Source organism: Nilaparvata lugens, chromosome 3, assembly GCF_014356525.2.
Source record: "Nilaparvata lugens isolate BPH chromosome 3, ASM1435652v1, whole genome shotgun sequence".
NCBI lineage: Eukaryota > Metazoa > Arthropoda > Insecta > Hemiptera > Delphacidae > Nilaparvata > Nilaparvata lugens.
Genome location: NC_052506.1, coordinates 26,146,615 through 26,168,745, shown reverse-complemented (window position 1 = coordinate 26,168,745; position 22,131 = coordinate 26,146,615). Strand labels below are relative to the sequence as shown.

General features: G+C 33.9%; 1 protein-coding gene across 1 annotated transcript in view; it reads left to right on the top strand.

The window, feature by feature from the left end:
• LOC111044955 (proton channel OtopLc-like) overlaps positions 1 to 22,131 on the top strand; it is a 57,414-nt gene that overhangs the window by 16,316 nt on the left and 18,967 nt on the right. The window contains 4 exon segments of the mRNA XM_039423410.1: positions 15,392 to 15,613; positions 17,765 to 17,887; positions 19,307 to 19,421; positions 20,668 to 20,791. Of these exon segments, the coding sequence (XP_039279344.1) occupies positions 15,392 to 15,613; positions 17,765 to 17,887; positions 19,307 to 19,421; positions 20,668 to 20,791 (584 nt within the window).

Genomic DNA, 22,131 nt, shown 5'->3' with positions numbered 1-22,131 from the left:
ATAATATTCATTTGTATTATTCGTGGAGGTACCTGAAAAGACATCTTTTATCAGACATATTATTAATTTTTCCAAAAAAGTTTACTTGATAAAGAATGCTCAGTTGAGACCAAAGGTCACATCAGGTCTACTACATCAAACAAAAATTGCTCACAAACAAATCAATCGACTAGACTTTCCAATGGCATGCTACGTTTTGAAATATTGCGAAAAGCTATATGCCTCTTTATTTAAATTCTGTGGTTAAACTAATACTGGCAAAAAATAGATCATTAGCTTTTTCATAAGAATCTTCTGTTGTAAAAGTTGTACAAATGTTTTCGTTCAACAATATTAATAAAAATTTATCTGTAGGCTTACAAGAATTCCTCTGTTCCTTATCAAACGGTAGGAGTCTTCTTTTAAAAGAAAACACTAAATGAAAAAATATTCAATTGGAAAGAATATATATATATATATATATATATATATATATATATAATATATATATATATATATGTATATAATATATATATATATAAAATGAATGTCTGTTTGTTTCTTAGTTTGTTTGTTCCCTATAGACTCAAAAACTACTTGACAGAACGGCATGAAACTTTAGGAATATGCTGTGAAAAATTATTCATCTCATGAAAGAGAGTTGTTCATATTGCATTCATTAATTACTGAAGAATGACAGACTAAATGATATTTTTTAATTTAGTTCAGCTTATATTCATCCTAAAATGGAAGATGGAAAGAATATGGAATTCTGTGTAATTCATCGTACATCGCATATTTCCTGGACCATCTATTGACAATCAACAACTATGAAAACATTAAATTCATCTTTGAAACACTGATTTAACCTATCTATTTTTACTTTCCTTGCCTTGCCAAATTAAGGTACCCTAATTTCAAGTTTTCTATACGTTTCAAGGTCCCCTGAGTCCAAAAACATGATTTTTGGGTGTTGGTCTGTGTGTGTGTGTGTGTGTGTGTGTATGTCTGTGAACACGATAACTCCATTCCCAATCAACAGATTGACTCGAAATTTTAAACTTAAGGTCCTTATACAATGAGGATCTGACAAAAAGAAATTCAATAAAATTGAATTCAAAATGGCGGAAAAAATGACGGATAATTACTAAAAAACCATCTTTTTCACGGTTTTCTCGAAAACGGCTCTAATGATTTTCTTCAAATTCATACCATGGATAGCTATTTATAAGCCCTATCAACTGACATGAGTCTCATTTCTGGGAAAATTGCAGGAGCTCCGTAATATTCTTGTGAAAAATGGCGGATAATCACTAAAAAACCATGTTATTCACGGTTTTCTCGAAAACGGGTCTAACGATTTTCTTTAAATTCATACCATGGATAGCTATTTATAAGCCCTATCAACTGACATGAGTCTCATTTCTGAGAAAATTGCAGGAGCTCCGTAATATACTTGAGAAAAATGGCGGATAATTACTAAAAAATCTGGTGTGGTATACTCACACAACTTTCCTTGCTCATATTTGAAACTACAATCAGACTTTTGTATATGTGTATATATAATTGTTTTCAGAGTACTTTTTCCTTTGTGTAAATTGTGAAATTCGATGATTTTTTTTAGTCGTCATTTTTTTAAAGTCGTCAAAACAGCTGTTCTACAGATGAAATATCTTGACTATGTGTTCTTTTTACTTTCCTTGCCCTACTACATAGGTAAGGAAAGTATTGCTTTCCAAAAAAAAAAATCTGGTGTGGTACACTCACACAACTTTCCTTGCTCATATTTGAAACTACGATCAGACTTCTGTATATGTATATAAATATATCATTGTTTTCAAAGTACTTTTTCTTTGTGTGAATAATTGTGAAATTCGATGATTTTTTTAGTCGTCATTTTTTTAAAGTCGTCAAAACAGCTGTTCTACAGATGAAATATCTCGACTATGTGTTCTTTTTATGAACTGGCGCTACCTACCTACCTCATGCACGAGAAGGAGGTTACTAAGTCCATTTCCCAAGGATGGGGTGGACCCCCATTGTTTTCCCAGGGAGGAGACTCATGCCAGTTGATAGAGCTGATAAATAACTATACAGGGTATGAATTTGAAAAGAATCGGTCAAGTTATTTTTGAGAAAAACGTGAAAAACATGGTTTTTTAGTAATTATCCGCCATTTTTCTCGAGAATATTACGGAGCTCCTGCAATTTTCCCAGGAAAAAAACTCATGTCATTTGATAGGGCTTATGAATATCTATCCATGGTATGAATTTGAAGAAAATCGTTAGAGCCGTTTTCGAGAAAACTGTGAAAAACATGGATTTTTAGTCATTATCCGCCATTTTTCTCAAGAATATTACGGAGCTCCTGATTTTTTCCCAGGAATGAGACTCATGCCAGTTGATAGGGCTTATAAATAGCTATCCATGATATAAATTTGAAGGAAATCGTTAGAGCCGTTTTCGAGAAAACTGTGAAAAACATGGATTTTTAGTCATTATCCGCCATTTTTTCCGCCATCTTGAATTGGATTTTATTGAATTCCTTATTGTCGGATCCTCATGGTATAAGATCCTTAAGTTTAAAATTTCAAGTCAATCGGTTAATTAGGAATGGAGTTATCGTGTTCACAGACATACACACATACACATGCACACACACACACACACACCACACACACACACACACACCACACACACACACACCACACACACACACACACACATACACACACACAGACCAACACCCAAAAATCATTTTTTTGGACTCAGGGGAACTTGAAACGTATAGAAAACATGAAATTAGGGTACCTTAATTTTTTTGGAAAGCAATACTTTCCTTACCTATGGTAATAGGGCAAGGAAAGTAAAAACCATGTTTTTCACGATTCTCTCAAAATAACTGGACCGATTTTTTTCAAATTCATACTCTGTATAGCTATTTATCAGCTCTATTAACTAGCATGAGTCTCCTTTCTGGGAAACTAATGGGGGTCCACCCCATCCTTGAGAAATGGACTTTGTAACCTCCTTCTCGTGCATGAGGTAGGTAGGTAGAGCAGCTCATAAAAAGAACACATAGTCGAGATATTTCATCTGTAGAACAGCTGTTTTGAGGACTTTAAAAAAATGACGACTAAAAAAAATCATCGAATTTCACAATTTACACAAAGAAAAAAGTACTCTGAAAACAATTATATATACACATATACAAAAGTCTGATTGTAGTTTCAAAATATGAGCAAGGAAAGTTATGTGAGTGTACCACACCAGATTTTTATTTTTTTTTAACTCAAAACTTTACTCATAGATATTACTACCTATTATAGATATTTCTTCTTGATTGAGAAGAATATATTTTCGGAATAATAAATGATGCATGACTAAGCACATAGGAAGTCTTTATTGAGATGTAAATGAAAATATTGATTGTCAGATAAAATTCATGATTCACCAAATAAATTCAAGTGTGTCATGAGATACATTGACTTTTTGGCGTTACGAAGTTCGCCGGGCAAGCTAGTTTTAAATGAAGTGAAACAGCTCGTTATTAGCTATCTCTTACGAATAGTTAGATTTTGAATTCATGAGAAGATTTCAAAACGTCTTCCAGTATTGTCTAAATATACTTTCTTAAATTTGATGGAGACCAGTTATTTACTTATGTACTCGTATTTATACATTTAATAAAATAATGTTACACAATTCATATTCTTAAGAGCATTTCGCTAATGCATTGCTATCAATTATGAATGCAATCGTTATCACGTTCTTCTTAAGTTTCACTCAATAACTGCAAATTATAGTTCCACGATGCATTTCAAGTCAACTATGTCCAAATTGACCACATAGGATACAGCAATCAGTGGAGGGGTCAGTATTTACCCTGCATTTCAATGCCAGAATCTAAGTTGAGGAAGAATCAATTAATGCTTTCATTTATTCAATAGGACAACAATGGCTTGGAATAAAATCAATTTATGTGGGAGGTACTTTACCTCGGATTTTATCGTGAAATTTAAAACACATTAATGTTAAATAAGTTACATTAATGTTAAAGAAGAATACTGGGAAATAGCTGCTTTTGAGTGAATTATTCAACATAATTGGTTCGGAACCCATAAAGCTTTAGGTACACTTATTATCTCTCATAATCGTCCGTCTCTTAACCCACGCATAAGCCTGGAGCACATAGTCTGGGCATTATCATCCGCAAAAAAAAATTATTTCTCATTCAAGTATTTTGATGAGCTACTTTGTAATTAAAATTTATTCATTCACCATATCAAAACATTTTCACAATACCATGATGTATAAATCAGAAATATACAAAACCAATGTTTAGAATTTGAGTTGCAAAATGCTTCCATTAACAAAAAGTTTGATAAAAATATAATTATAAATCAGTACAAAATAATCAATCATTCATACTATGAATATGATTATACTGTAATTCATTGCAACAAATCACAATTCATTTCCCACTCTGCTAAACTTGGTCGGATTTTTCCGTCTCACAAAATGGTGTCTCAGGGTTTTGATTAACCAATGAGAGTGAAGGAAAGTGAACTCTACTTGGCTAGTCATTTGTAATTGGTGGATAGTTGAATTGGTTGAACGTAGTACCTTCTTTAGTTCTTTGTCTGATAGATCTCAGTTGATCGTATATTTCACTTGATCTCACTTGTTCCGAAATCATTTACTCATACATACTCTTTTCCCTTTCTTCCATGTCTTAATCTTCCATTTTCGGCACTTCTTTATATTATTTTGATTCATCAAAATTTTCCCACTCCACCTTTTCATTTCATCTTTCATCTCCTGCAAATACTATCTACTAATTCTTCTTCAACTTCACTGTCGATCTTTCTTACATCTACACGTATTCCTAAAAATCGTTTTCCAGCATCATCTTCTTCTCCTTCCTCCTTTCCCCCCCCCTCTTCTTCCACTTCATCATTGTCAAAATCCTGCCCATGTTGAAGCGTCATGTGTCAAGATCCTGCTCCATGGGAGGGACACGAATATATATAATTATTGACTTTGAGTCATGAGACAATAAACCAAGATTTTTCGACCATGAGTACGATTTCTTAGTATTGAAGGCCTCACCTTGTGTCGGCATAATATATTGTAGCCTATTTCGCTCAGTGGAGGGGCATAAATGTACAATAAAAAGAAAATTAATAACTAAAATGATTGAATTAAAGAATATAATTGAACAGTTGTGGTACTTGAGGTTATAATTTAGTAATTTGAAGTTGTAGGTTAGGTTGACTAACCTTCGTTTGGCCGGGGAAGTGGTATCATTAAATTCAGAGTGTCTAAATAGAATGAACGGTGTACAGATGAAACTGGAGGGCTGTACAATCCTTTGGTACATCACATCATCTATCATCCTCTTTCACTTTCTTTTCCTCCACTTCACCATCTATCATCGGGAATCCGCAACTTGCGCCCAGCGGTCAAAATGTGTTAGGGCACTCACAGATTGAACGTAACAAAGTGAACGTCCGTGACGTCATCACGAGTGATGCCATTTCGCTCTCACTAGCAGCCGACTCACGTTCCCCGAATGAAGGAGCGAAATTCAAATTCATTACAGTATCCTAAGGAAGCTTCAAACGAAACACTACTGTATTATGACAACAATATTAGCCAAGTTAACGAGATACATATTTCTATCCTATAATTCCATTCTAATTGATATTGAAAGATTGGTCTAGGACCATGATTGTACGAACAATCATTCATTAAGATACAGTCAGATACAGTCATCTTGAATGAATAATCTCTGTCAAATTGGTCCTAGAAAAACACGTCTCAATCATTCATTCTAATGTTTTGACTTTTCATTTCTGAATTTTTTTTTTAATAAAGATATCTTTTGACAGAGACAATGTGGGTGATGGATAAAGATATATTTAAATTCTTATAACTTCAAATACTAATAACTTTGAACCTCCGTCACTCAGCGTAGCAAACATATCAACACTGTTCATTTTCTCACTCATGATGACAGCCTGAAAGAATCAATATGTGCTAATTATCGAAAAGTTGATGGGTTGGGGTGGTTTTGACAAACCGGGGGATTCCCGGGCGTCAACCTTTTCAACATAATGTCAGAGCTGGAAATTCGATGTATTCATGATTTCAAAATTCATCACAAGTCGAGATAAATCAATGGAACACTTTTGGAGTCGAATAGGGAGGAATGGTCGTTATAAGCAGATGGTTGTCGGAAAGTTTATATACCGTTATCACTTCCAGAGAGAAAGTGTGTGTGTGTGTGTGTGTGTGTGTGTGAGAGAGAGAGAGAGAGAGAGAGAGAGAGTGACAGACAAATAATGTGACTGGTAGTGATGACGTCATGACGTAAACAGTGTACGTGTGTATCGGAGCCATGTATCACTCCCATTTGACCGCTGGGCGCTAGTTGTGTATGTCTCTATCGTCATCTTTCTCTCCCTTTTCCCCCACTTCATCATCTATCATCTCCTTTCTCCTATTTTTCTTAAACATCTATTCCTTTTTCTATTCATCCGAACTTTCTTCTCCGTAATTATCATCATTATTATCCTCTTTCAATTTCTTCTTCTTTTTATTCCTGTTTTCGGTTGAGTTATGTTGAGTGCACTCTACATTTACAGTGTACTATAATAGTAGAGGTAAGAGTATTCCTATTAGGATGAGGAGGGGGAGGAGTGGCTAGCTAGCTGTGGTCAAATGGAAATATAACATAATATAGAGGAGCATAATATTTAAGGAGAAAACAAGAGCTGCATTTTCTCAGAAGCCCAAAGCTTTTTGGGGAAGAATAAATTGTTAACTAAAAGAATCATTATTTCATGCGAAATATTTATGGATTTAAGGAAGAAGTTTTGTTCTTCAAGATAATGAAAATTTCTCTGTGACACAAGTAGCCTACATTTCAATTCGAAACATCTGTTCATTGCGTTGGAAAATCATTCTGTTTTAATTGAAAAGGACTGATAAAACGAACACATTGTATTGTTATCAATACATGGAGTGTGATGTGTGTGTGTTGACTTCCTTGACAGTGATTCTCTTTTGATCGGCACTTTTGTTTTCAAGCGAACGAACAAACAGGCGCGACCAGAATAGCAGTGCACAGAACACCCTTCGTTATATTCCGCACTTCCCTTTCCACCTGTCAACATTGTTCCCTGTTCCCCCGGTTCCTCCCCCCCCCGGTTCTGTCCCCAACAACACGTATTTCAAAGTCAGTTCAGTAGCGGTGATGTGCCCGTCAGTGGTTTATCGCTAGGGATAGGACGCAACATGTGTGTTTCTAGTCGAATAATTGAAGTTTGCCAAGTTCATCTCATTAAAAAATCGCTCGATAATTGTCTAGTTCGCACGACGCGAGTTATTCCCAAAAACATACAAAAATATAGTTTAATCTAGACTGTGAAGTCCTTATCTGATTTCATCAGAGGTAGTCTAATCAATCATAAGGTAGAAATCGTTGAAAAACTTGCCCGTTCCTCACAACCTTGATTTTTCCTGAAAAATATAAATTTCATCCTAAAGCTTGGTTGCACGAACGGAGATTTATCTCTGATCAGTCAACTGATGGTTTGAATGTCAAGTTTTGACTGTCGTTTAACCAACTAGCCGGTGGAGTTATAGCCCTCAGTTCTCGCCTCCATGATTCTTCAATTCCAAATTGTTGCTCCACTGCTGATCTTTGGGATCCTGAGATTTGGGATGTAAAAGTAAAGAATATAGGAAGTTCCTATTGGATTTAGGCTTTATAAATTAGTTCTATTTAAAATAAATAATTAAATTTTCATTCATATTTTGAATTATTTCAACTTCAAAATTACCGTATCGTGAATAACCGCATTCAATACTACCTATTTCTGTGAAATGCAGGATTGAAATTATTTCAATTGAAAATATTTTTCTAGGAAACATGGCGCAAATCATGTTTTGCAAATAGTTATACACAATAAATGCAGTATTAATTCTACCTTTTTATAAAAGAAAAGTGCCAATGCAATATCAAACATCATAGTTTTACAAGAATTATAAGTTGAAAAAGTGAATTTTCCTATAATAAAACGTTGAAATCTTTTTTATCACTTGGCTAGTGGATCCACTTCTAAAAGTGTATTCCCACATATCACTGTAATGTCTGTGACCGGTTCAGTGGAAAACATATTTCATGAGTTTAATCATCATTTGTTTCTAATATTTTACTTATTTAGGCTGATTGCAAAAAGATCAAAATTTTATTTTACTGTACGTGATTATAATTCTATGTATTTTTCTGATATTATGCAGTTGTAAATTTATTTAAACTACTACATTTTTTTTAAGTTGATATGTAAAACTTTTTTGTTGTTATGAGCAAGTGAAATAAAAATATTCTATTCTATTAGTTCTAATGGGACTATTTGCCTCTCACCTTCTGGACAAGGTCACTGATACTGTTATGTGAGAATTTACCTTGATGCTTTCCCAGGAATAAAAATTAGATTTTTTGGTTTGGAAAGTGAGAAAACATTTTAATGAAGAGTTCTGCAAATCACTAATATTATCACAATACCAATGAACGCCATAGACGTCAATTCTATTTCAATAATTTTTATAAAAAGTGTGAACCAAAAATAAATTGAATAACCATGATCTCTTTCTTATGTTTTTTAGGTCGCTGAATCCAAATATGATGCTTAAAAAGTCGTATCACCCACCATTTATTCACATTTCATAGATACATTTTTAGATATATACAGATGTTTTACGAATTTTACAGCTTTTTTATAGTTAAAATAAAATTGCAAATGTAGTTCTAATGTACGTGGATGATGTTGGTAGCACTGCTGAAACACATTCTAAACAGCTGATGTATTTTTATACTTTCAACCTAACCTCAATTTCACATTTCCTGTACATGTGCTCAGTACAATGTCTACTCGTGGTTGTAAAAATTCTGCTGACAGTTTTTGTTACATTTGTGGTGAGTTTGTTATTAAAAAACACCAAAGAAACATTACAGATTTTGTTAGAAAAGTTTATCTAGCATACTTTGGAACCAAACTTGGAGACCAGGATAAATCTTGGGCGCCGCATAAGGTATGTTATGTATGTGTTGAGGACCTCAGAAAATGGTCAAAGAAAGCCAAAAAACATTTCAAATTTGCTATTCCTATGATATGGAGGGAACCAAGAAACCATTCTGATGACTGCTACTTTTGCAGTGTTGACATAAGTGGTCATAATTCTAAGAACAAGAAGGTAATAAACTACCCTAGTCTTCCATCTGCCATCAGACCAGTAGGGCACAGTGTTGACTTGCCAGTTCCAGAACCACCAAAGGACCTTAATTCAATTGAAATAGAAGTATTTTCTGATGAACAGTTGGAGGTAGAAGAACATGATGAAGAATTTCAATGTGTTGCAGAAAATTCAGAGCCTAAATTGTTTACTCAAGTCGAGCTTAATGACTTAGTTAGGGATCTGGGCTTAACAAAAGAAAAGGCTGAGCTGCTTGGCTCTAGGCTAAAAGAAAAGAACTTGTTGGCTGCTAGAACCAGCATTCATGTGTATAGGAAGAGAGAACAGCAATTTTCAAAGTATTTTGAACTTGAGGAAGGTTTGGTGTACTGCTCAGACATTTCTGGTCTAATGAATGAGTTTGGAATTGAGTACAAGAAAGAAGATTGGAGGCTGTTTATTGATTCATCCAAAACTAGTTTGAAGGCTGTTTTACTACACAACAGTAATGTGTATGCTTCTGTACCTGTTGGTCATTCTGTATTTATGAAAGAGAGCTATGAAAACCTAGAAATAGTTTTGAATAGAATAGGTTATTCTGCTCATGGTTGGATGATATGTGGTGATTTGAAAGTAGTAAGCATGCTCCTTGGTCAGCAAAGTGGTTTCACCAAATTTCCATGTTTTCTGTGTGAATGGGATAGTAGAGCTAGGAATCAACATTGGTGCAGAAAGAACTGGCCTGCTAGGGAGTCTTTAAAGCTTGGTGAGAAGAACATTCTACGCAAAAACCTTGTAGATCCGAAAAATGTGCTCCTACCACCACTACATATTAAGTTAGGTCTCATGAAACAATTTGTAAAGGCTTTACCTAAAGATGGGGCATGTTTCAAATATCTTTGTCAGAAGTTTCCACACCTTTCAGAAGCTAAACTCAAAGAAGGCGTCTTTACCGGACCTGACATTAGAAAAATGATGTTTGATGATAATTTTGAAACCACAATGACCTCAAATGAAAAAGAAGCATGGGTATCATTCAAGCAAGTTGTTGTCAAGTTCTTAGGAAATGATAAAGACCCAGAATATGAATCTATTATTGCAAACATGTTGAAAAAATTTGAACAATTAGGATGTTTGATGAGCTTGAAAGTTCACTTTTTGAACAGCCACCTCGATTACTTCCCTGACAATTTAGGAGATTTTAGTGAGGAGCAAGGTGAGCGTTTTCACCAGGATGTTAAAGTGATGGAAAAACGTTACCAGGGCCGCTGGAACACCAACATGATGGGGGATTACTGTTGGTCACTTCACCGGGAAGTTCAGCAAGCAATTCATCGCAGAAAATGCTACACAAGAAGCTTCAAGGAAAAAAGGGAAAGAAAGTATAGACCAATTCCAGTTGACAAGTGAACCTTGTATTATCACTCCAACTACTATTGTTCAACATTTAACTGTAAAAAAAAACCATTTTAATGATTTTACATTGTGTTTCGTTTATTTCCCTATATACAGTATCAAGATATTAGACTATATAATAAAATTCATTTTGCTTGGAAACTGTGGGTGATACAGAGAAACTAAGGCCATATTTGGATTTCCCACATAAAAATCTATAAGAATCAGCTATTAAAATGGAAAAAGTTTTTTGAAACCTTTTTTTTGTTGGTCTGTGTTATCAAATGAGAATTAATTAAATTCGTTCAATACTTTGAATCACATTCTCATCAACCGGCTTTGATAACTATGCAATCAGAGATGTCCTATTAAAATATTCTGATCCTTATTGAAATTGAAAAATAAAATAAATTCGTAGGTTTGGTGATGACTAAAATCGTCAGAATTAGTTTTATTAGATATGCCCCTCTTGGTTGAAGTTTAAATTACTACCCCTAGCTAAACATCATCACTAACAATGATTATCAAGGAGACAACAGAAGAGTAAGTATTACTTGATTCAAACAGAACTAGATCGAAAAACTAATTTTATGAAGTTGTAGAAGAATGAAAATATCCTATCATCTCGTTCCAATCAAATTAGTAATTTTTCAAAGTTTTTGGTAGAATTCAGGTGGTGTATAGATAAATTAGAGGATTAGTGAGTTGGAGTTGAGAAATATCCTATTTAGAATAAATAATTCTCCATTCAGACAGTTTTTTATACTATAAACAGTACTTTTTTTGTGACGGTACTCGCCTAATGCCATACCGGTACCTCTTAAGACAAAGAGAAAAAATTAAATATAACTTTAAATCTTTTAAAACTTTAAAACACCCCTTTTAAGCCTAAATCTAGAAGCATAGAATAAAACAATATTATTAGTTTAACCGTAATTTATTAATTTCATGAGAACCAATCAGAGGAGGCGTTTTTGAAAAGTCGGCTTCTCTGATTGGTTCTCGTAGGTAACCAATCTCCGATTGGTTAAAATTTAACCGGCTTTTATGCAACCGGCACTTGAACTAGGAGATTATCATTATGCTTGTTGCAACTGCGGAATGCTGGAAATTGTGTCTACAGATAATTAATTAGGGAAATTGAAGCATCAATTGAACTATAAGTTTTCTCTGCTAGAAGGTTTTCCCGGAGGCGGATCCCCTTCGGACCCCTTGGATAAGCCTCATATTTTCTGAAGTCTTTCCGGAGAATCTCATAAAACAATTAATGCTATTTGGATCAACAAATCATGTCAATTGATACCGTATTGAAAAGTTTATCCTAATAGACTTTGGATCAATAATTTGATTCTTTATTAAGAAAAATATAAACTTAAATAATAACAATTGATAATGAAAGTGATTGCAAGATGCCACCTCGTATGATGCCATTCGGCATGTTTATTCAGCTGAGATTGAGCATTGAGCCTGAGCCCCCACTTTGGACATCCTAGCAGCTATTACTCTATTAGTGGTCCGCTCGCCGCCTTAACAAGCAACTGAAACAATACAGTCGTCTCATCTTGCAACTTGCAACTGACAGTGACATTCCAACATGCACAATATTTATCCTAGGCTCACTCCATCTCATAGGTGATTAAAACTATCAAAGTGTTTCCAGTTTGCTTAGAAATGTGTATTTGTTTGATTTTAACATCAGTTACTGTAAGCAGATAAGTATCTTTGGAATAGTTGAATGATTGTTTTCTTGGCTTGAATAGAATTGACCTCTCCTTGTTGACGTTGTATTAATAGTTGTTTTTCGCTCTGTTTATGTATTTTGTTCCAATCAATCTATCATTTTCTTTTTAAATGTGTTAATTTAATAATTAATGTAATCAGTGAATAGTTCGGAAAAGACTTGAAGTACCGTACACTGTGTTTATGCAATATCGTGAACTTTTGACAAGCTAATTCATAGTTATATTTCAACACCTTCCATCTATTCTACCTTCTTCCAACCACATATTTTCTCCACTTTTAACCCGTAGTTCGTGTAACCCATTTCTGATCAATAAAAACTCTGTACTGTTATAAACTTTTATAAACTACTGTTGAACAAATTAGACTTAAAATCGGACCAATCACTTTGAAATATACTATAGGCTATTGAGATACTACGAAGCTAGTTCCTTTTCTTATTCCATCAACAATCTCTCAAATTCGATTTATTTGCCTGTATCCATTCGTCTAACGGTCTATCCAATCATCTAATGGTCACTATCGCCAACTCGTCGCTGGCCAAGTGGCTTGCCAAGTCGCGGGCCAAGTGGCTTCTAAGCCTGGCCACGTTGATCTTGCTATCGACACAGCAATGTGACCATTTGTGGATGCTTGGTTGGCCACTCGCCTTCGCTTGGCTGGCTTTCGCTCGACGAAAATCGGAGCAATGGCAAGCGAAGGCGAGCACTGGCAAAGCAGCCATCCACACTATTAATAGCACTCGTCGTTTGTACGCATTAGGTGATAGTGTGGATAAGGCATAAATTCTATTGAATCAGTCATATTGAAGGTACCTTACTAAAAATGAAATTATTCATTACAATGAACTGTTTGTTTTGTTTTGTGAACGCCTACTCATAAACTACAAACTGCCACAGCACAAGAACATAACTTATTATATATGGTTGAAATTAGTGAGAGATACTAACCTTTGAATGAAATATCTCTAAAATAGTAAATAGAATCATTCAAGTTCATTAGTAACTAGTTAAGAAAAGGAATTCACTTATGGTACTTGCTGTCCTGGCATTGTTCTGGGTTTCTTAGTTGATTTGGTTAGCTCTGGGGCAGTTGTTTTCTTTGCCATCGTTTCTCTAGGAGTATTCATGGAGAATATCTCTGCTAGCGCGGTTGCTCTGTCTCCTTGGTATTTGAAGGCTTCCTCATGTGCAAATCCCATATGTTTGAATAACCCTTCTTGGATGTTTGTAGGAGCATCCAGACGAGAGATGAGAGTAGCCTCCTCATAAAACACTTCCATTAGAACTCCTTCAATCATCAACTCCTTCAGATGTCATCATTTCTCTAGGAGTATTAGTATCCATGGAGAATATCTCTGCTAGCACGGCTGCTGTGTCTCCTGTCACCTTGGTATTTGAAGGCTTCGTCGTGTGCAAAATCCCATATGTTGGAATAACCCTTTTAAATGTTTGTAGGAGTATCCAGATGAGATTGGCCTCCTCATAAAACACTTCCATTAGAACTCCTTGGATCATATGTTTGAATAACCCTTCTTGAATGTTTCTAGGAGCATCCAGATGAGATTAGCCTCCTCATAAAAAACACTTCCATTAGATCATTAGTATTCACTAGATCACTAGGAGTATTAGTATTCATGGAGAATATATCTGCTAGCACGGCTGCTGTGTCTCCTGTCTCCTTGGTATTTGAAGGCTTCCTCATGTGCAACATCCCATATGTTTGAATAACCCTTTTAAATGTTTGTAGGAGCATCCAGATTAGATTGGCCTCCTCATAAAACACTTCCATTAGATCTCCTTCGATCATCAACTCCTTTATATGCCTGAAGTCATACACAGACATTGTAGGTGGCTTCTTAACGTGTAGTGTTTGTTGACTTCCATTAGTGAGAATTTCTTTGGAGAGACTGGTTTCTGAGACATGTTTGAGTATGCATGGTCTTCCATTGTAACAATTGACGATTCTTTTGTTGCCTTGAATCCAATGGATCCTCCCATCTGATACGATCAGCTTGAGGAATAATCATACCAGATGTCACAGTTTATGAAACTGTTCATCCATAAATCAATATTACAGTAGGAGGTAGGCCTATTACTGATTGTTGTGCTAATGTTCCAGGCTGCATGATGGAAACATCAAGGGTCTCTGGTAGATATCTCCTATTTGGATTAACTTTATGTGAGTAGTGTGACTATATGTGTTCTTATTTATTAGATAAGTAACATCATCTGGTGTCTTATTTGCTCTATTATTATGTTAATCTCTCAAATCAATGAGCGATTTACCATTCTGAAGTAATGATTCCTGAATCCTACATACTCTGGATTGAGTTATCACATGCAGTGATAAAAAATCACTAGAACATACTTCAACTTCTCCTTCCACACGAACCGTGTACTCAAAATCAGCAGTATTTGCAAAATTTTCTGTCACTTCACTGCCCATGTCTTCAAGTAATTGTCGTTTACGCTTTACGAGGTCGACGACAAACTGGATTGTGGGATGAAATATGACCAGATAGATGAGAGTCCTGTGAAGTCTTTGAATCGAAATCGTTGAACTGTGAAAGAATCCATTGCCGTTCAAACTGATCAATCATCTCAAAACATTCCAAAAGGTGGCATCTGAAAAAAATACAAAATGTTTTAAAATGGTGGCCATACCATTTCACCTGGTTCTCAACAATGGTAAAATCTAACGATATCTACTAAATTGACATTTTTCTTGTTTCTTTGCTGCAACTGAGATAAGTTTTGCAATATTCACAATACTAGTAGACTTCGTTGTTTGTTTGTGGCAGCTGAGTGATGACTGGGAAACTAATTTCGGATGTTACACCACTCACAATTTTTAGTAAACTATGTTCTCTGTTTGTTACAGCTGAGTAAGGACTGGGAAACTAGTATCAGTTGTTACCGTTTGCCATTATCAATCTCTAAATAATTGACAGTTTCTTGTTTCTTTGCTGCAACTGGGAGACTAGTTGCAGTTGTTACACAACTGCTAGTAACCTGTGTTGTGCTTGTTGCAGCTGGGTGGGAACAGTCGGCGAGCCAGTTCTGCTTCCGTCACCAGCCAGCCCCAGTGCGGTGATCGTCAGTCCGGAGACTCTGTCGCATCACTCGGCGTCACCCGTGCGACAGGCGGCACCTCCCACGCACCCGCAAGCGCGCGCACCCTCGCAGGCCACCACCTCCTCCACCAAGGGCATCAGTCTGCCCATACATCATGGCCTATCCACCTCACTGTCCGGGTAATTAGCAAATTGAATTGCTTACTAAAATGTATTACCATATTTATGTATTTTTTAATAGTTCATTATAGTTTTTTTGTTCATGAGAAGTAGTTGACAAAAAAGTTTTGTGTCTATTCTTCTTCGAGAAAATAACACTTCATAATAAGAAAACAACACACATAATGTTGAATTATGAAAAACATAATGTCAGTGGAGAAATGAAGAAATTACAAGTGGAAAAATACTACTTACAATTCAACTACAATGTTATTAATTAAATGTGTAGGTCATCAACTTCTAATAAGTTCTAGGGCCGAATAGAATTTTAATTTAAAGAGAAAGCTCTTTTAAATTCTAAGGCCGAATAGGTTCCAAATTCATCAACAATAATTTCAAGTATCACTCAGCTACCACAGGCTGCGGAGAACGAATCAGAACGATTTCTTTTTGTAGCTGGTTTAACGATTCCTATTCCTATGATTCCCAATCCTGTCAATAGTTGCTTGGCACTTGAAACATAATTCGCTAATGCCTTTAATTTAATTTCCAAAGCTGTGGGTAGCTAGCATATATTCTTGAAAAATATATAATTCATTTCTAGTTCAAATTTCTAACCCTCAAACCCTATAAGCTGAAGATTTTGGAAATTAGTTTCTTGAGTTCAATTTTTAACAATGTGATACGTTCATGGAATAGGCCTACGGTTCGGGACCTTTTCCATAAATACAAAAAAAAGCAACTGAAACTCTTCACATGCATAGTAAGGCATGCTATGAAATTAATTTGTTATATCTAATGCATAGGCAGCTAGCTTTATTGTACAAAATTACTATGGAACAGGTCCCTTGTTTAATTGAGATTATGAAACTATCTCTCAATAAACCATGCATGGGAAAGTTATTTGTTTCAAATTATTTGTCAAAACTCTAGACAAAAATAACTATCTTTTTTTGTGATATGTTTTGGAAGTATGTAGTGTCTTATTGTGGCATGTCTTTTCGCTTACTCTTCTTTTCCTGTTAGCAATATAAAGCTACTTTGAATGAATGACATCATTCTCTCCATTATCCATCTCCTACTAGGTCAATAATTTGTTCTCAAGCGTTTCTTGTTTCTCAATGTCGATTAATTTCTTTCATTTAATTCATTATGAACCCTTCAAAATTAGTGAAAAGATACCCATATAATTTATACCAATACCATATAATTATATATTGCATCGAATACGACTTACAATAGACTGCCAAACGGCTGCAGGATTGTGCTGGCTTTAAGATTCTGCTGATAATTAAAATTTTTTGTTCTCTAGGATGTTAGAGTAACAGATGGACATATGCATACAGACGGAGGAAACCCCCTTCACAGGTTATCAAATGTTGTGCCTAGTCCACATTATCGCCAAGTCGTCAAGTAGTGTGTGGTGGCTTGGTCACGTTAAGTCTTGTCATCCACACTGCAATGTGACCATTTGTGTATGCTCAGCTGGCCACTTGCCTTTCAAGGCAAGTGAAAATGAGTGCTGGCAAAGCATTCATCCACACTCTCGTGCTCGTCATCATTTGTACGCATTGGACGATAATGTGGATGCAGCATTGCAACGCACACAGATTTTTTATCTGCATATATCATCATCTGCTCTCATCAGTATCTAGAAGTTTGATTTTTTCCTCCGTCTGTCTGTTGATTTGGCTTTACGCTATAAATCCACTGAAAGTATCATTAGGCATATAGATTCTGATGAATAATTGATTTGGTTGTTGGAAAAATACACTCGTTTGGGAAAGCGATAGAATATATACATTACAAATAATTATTGATACTTTTTAAGTTTTAGTTTTCCCAGACAGTATTTATTTATTTATTCGTGGATATAAATCATATAAATATTATTGGGAAGGAACAACAGGATTGGCCCAAAACTATTACATTCCCAAATTTTGATAATGAATAACAATCTTATATTTTGGTTGATGAAATAATGAATTCAGATTATATTTTTTGGACACTTGATAATGGGACCCGAAACCGATCATGTCATTAAATAAAACAAAAAAGGGTTCTAGAGTGAATCTATATGATACAACTATCGTGTAGCCCTATAGAAATGAATAAGAAATTCAGATGCAAAACTTCGAGTCTGTTAGAATTTTTGCAAATTGTGTTTTGAAGGCTAGCACACCCGAGCACGGCAATGATGCCGTCTATGATGCCCTACGGCCACCCTGCCTTGCCGCCCGTCAAGAGGCCTTCGCGGATCGACCAGCTGCAGGTCAACTGGCGGAAAATGGGCACGTAAGTACTTTCGAAAAACATCAACCACCATTTCAACGGAATAAATATGATTACCTTGACGAGTTTTACAATTCGTAAAAATGATACCGTACATACTTTCGTCAATCATCACTCAAATACGTAGGTAGCATGAATTGATTTAGAATTGTCGTCATACTCATGAATCAATTCAGAATTATTCGTGAATTAATTAATCCGTCATATTTTAACTAAAGAGATATCCACGTTATAAAGTCAGTGGAAATGATAGGATAGCAGGGTTGCCGATTCTCTTTTACCATCGCCTTCTGTAGTACGTAGTTGTGGTTCAAGTTATTCCAGTATATCTGATATAATATTAATTGTTGATTATTGTTAACAATGATCAATCCTATCTGAAATGGGCTATATTTTATTCGTCAAGAAGATATATTTTCTTATGGTTTCATAAAAGATTTTCATAGTTGTTCATTATATTACTTATGACCATCAAATGATTTGGCAACGTTGCGGAGGTGGAAAAGGATAGAGCTATCTAGTCTAATGACAGAAAATGATGGCAAACCAATGTTAATCAGGAGCTGACTTTATACGTGAATATCTCACTATAGCACTAATCATAATCAAGCAGCACAATCCTTAGATTTACTTGACATAAATTACCGGTAATATAACATTTGGCGCTTAGTAATGAGTATAGACTTGATATTGTCGATGCAATACAATATTTTAATTGTAATAAAAATTGATGGTAACAATTTAGTGAAATAGAAGTGAAGTAAATTAGTGATAACATGATTATTTTTAAAATTCATTGTGTAGGTTACTATCATGAGTAGTTGAATGATTCATTCATTTATTATTATTTCTTTGATCAAATCAACTCAATTTTCCAGTTGACTACCCTAAGTTTGAATGCAAATGACCCTATTTAGTAGTTCTGTAGTTTTTTTAATGTTTACATCTACTTATAAAAATATGATTAAATCATTTCCTTATTAAAACAGTTTTCAGTAGAGCATGATTGTTGGTTAGCTTTTGATTGTTTGTCAGTTCTTAATTATTGTTTGTATCATGTAGACGATACATGCTTGGTGCCTCTATTTATAGTGAGAGCTTTCGATTTCTGATCCTTTCATTAAAGACTCTTATCTACTCATCAATGTGAATTTTCGAGTTGACAATATAATATGCCGTACACATATAATATGTATGAATATTTTATATATTTAATATGGTTTTATATTAATATTTTTTGTATAAATTATAACATTAATTTTATGTTCATTTCAGAACTAGAGTTTGTAGACTGAGCCTGACTCAACATTCAGTATTAGTGTGTCATTTGAATGCATACGTTGGGTTTAATAAAGTGACATTGAATTAACTATAAAAATATCTTCAATGATTAATCTTTAATCTCGAAAATGGTTTTTACAGCCAAGCCTTAGCTACTACGCTGTCTGCTCTGTATGGGAAACTACTGGTTGTCATGGGAATCGCTTTTCCTATGGCTGAGGTTATTTCAACACATATCCCACCGTCGTTCTACGAAGTAAGATTTATTTGTGTAATTTCAAATTTATATTCATAATACAGTTTGATTAACTTTAAGCATTATATTGTGATAATTCTAAATTTATTTGTAATAGCTAAAATGATTTTGAAGGAAAATATAAAGTGTTCTGTTTTTATTGAGATTGTATTTAAAATGAAATATTTAATTGGATTGAATTGAAAAGTAGACTATTATTGAGAATTCAACTGATGAAACACCATCGTTCTACAAAGAAGGAACCTATATATAATTTCAAAAACTTATATTAAATTTAACGTTTAATACAACATGATAAACTTTAGATACAGTTCCTTATTAATGAATTCATAAGCATCAACGTTTTTAGGAGAAAACTTTGCAATTTCTGTGATGACGTGTAGTCACGGCTTTCAAATATAAGCTTATTTGGGAAAATTATAGTGACATAAACTTTGTGAACAAGAAAGTTGTTTGACAGTTACTGCTGCTGAAACTTTATGGAGATGACAGGAAATTTCTGCCTCACTAGAAGTTGTGTTATGCTGATGTTAAAAATTAATATTATTTTTCTTTTAATGAGTTGATCTTCTTTTGATTTTTTTAAGTATCCTTATATTGTGTTGATGTGTTGGTTCATCACATTGATAATTCCAATTGATTGAAATATTGATGTGAACATTCAAGTTGAAAAAAACAAACTCACAATATAAGAAACACAATTTTTGACCCGAATTGTTTTTTTTTTTCATTCAAAAGTTTATACATATTCTATTTTGGAATTGAGTTAATGAGCCGCTCAAGCTCCGTTTACACAAAATTTAATAACAAAATGTTTATTTCTCCGTTGTTATAGATTCTACTGGATTGAACATAACTTATCATACACATGATGAACAAATGTGTTTGTCAAGTTCCGTTCAATCTAATAGAATCTATAAGGACGGAAAAATAAAACATTTTGTTAATAACTTTGGTGTAAGCGCAGCTTAGAATGCATTGAATAGATATAATTTTATCAATAACAACATTTCATTCAACATATTAAAGTACCAGATGAAAACATTTTACCTTCATTAAACGATTCATTTTGATCTTAAATTATGACTTGTTTCAATTTTGAAGTTGTGCTAACAAGTATTCTACATTATACATTTAACAATGTACAGTAATTCATTTGACTTTTGAAATTATTTTGCTTTTCAAATAATTTCCAGCATTTCATTGGTTTTTACCTTAGTCATTGATATCAATTATTTTGTTGCAGGGATTTTATCTATATTTGTATCTGGGAAGCATGGCGTTCCTATTTTACATGTATGCCATGCTTCTACGCAAACCAAAGAAAGAAAAGAGCCTGAGCACGAGTAACGGAACAACTGATTCGATAAGTAAGTTTTATTCCAAACAAAAAACAGTACCGGAATAACTTCATATTGATTAAGAAAACTAAATTCAATGATCAATGACGAAGCTTCCGATTTCATTTTCTATGTTTACCAAAGCAGATTATGACTATCAGAGATAATATTATTCTAATATAAAGAAAATAAAAATCTCAATACCCTTTTTTTGAAATATTTTATCACTACATGTTTCGGACATTTATGCCATTTTCAAGTGATATGAAGTAAATAAATTTAATACTACTGGAAGATTCTTATTTGATCATATGTTAGTGTATTCAAATGTTTTTATGAACTAGGACTGTAAATTTTGGGTTTAAATTCGCATGATTCTATCAAAAATGCATGATTCTATCCTAAATTTTGATAGATTCATGCGAATTTAAACCCAAAATTTACAGTCTTAGTTCATAAAAACATATGAATACACTAACATATGATCAAATAAGAATCTTCCAGTAGTTTTAAATTTATTTACTTCATATCACTTGAAAATGGCATAAATGTCCGAAACATGTAGTGATAAAATATTTCAAAAAAAGGGTACTGAGATTTTCATTTTATTTATATTATATTACAAGTAGCCTTATACAAAAAAGAGATAATATTATTCTTATTACTCCAATGATATTTACCTGATATATTTTTAAATGAATTGATTCACAATCTTAAATAAAAATACTAAGAAATTGTCAAAAACTACAGATTTATTGATACTTAGAAACAGATTTATGATACTTTTCTAAGTATCAATAAATCTGTGGTTTTTGACAATTTCTTAGTATTTTTATTTAATATGAATAGTTACCACGATATCAACTTCTCACTACACAAAAATTTATTCACAATCCATTAAAGTTAATTTTTTAATCTATCGACTTCATTTCCTAAATCTGAGAATTCACTTATTAATCATTCTACTGAAACTACCATAGTCAGGTTCACGTTATAATGGCAGTGGAGAAAAATAAGAAACAGCGTTGCTGATTCTCTGCCTTGCCACTGCCTTGTATAGAAGATAGCTGATGTACGAGTGTAACTGATGTTAAAATAATAAATTATATTTTATTCGTCAAGAAAATTATTTTTCAATGATTAGATAATACATTTTCATAATTCAAATTGAATATTTTGTTAACATTTTACTCCATTATTAAAAACGGTATGGCAACGTTGTAGAGCTAGAAAGGGTTCGCGCTATCTGCTTTGTCGAATGATAGACAAGGATAGCAACACCAATGTTAATCAAATACTGTCATTATAACGTGGACCTCACTATAGGAGGTAACTGTTTTATTCACGTATTTATCAACTATGAAAAGCTA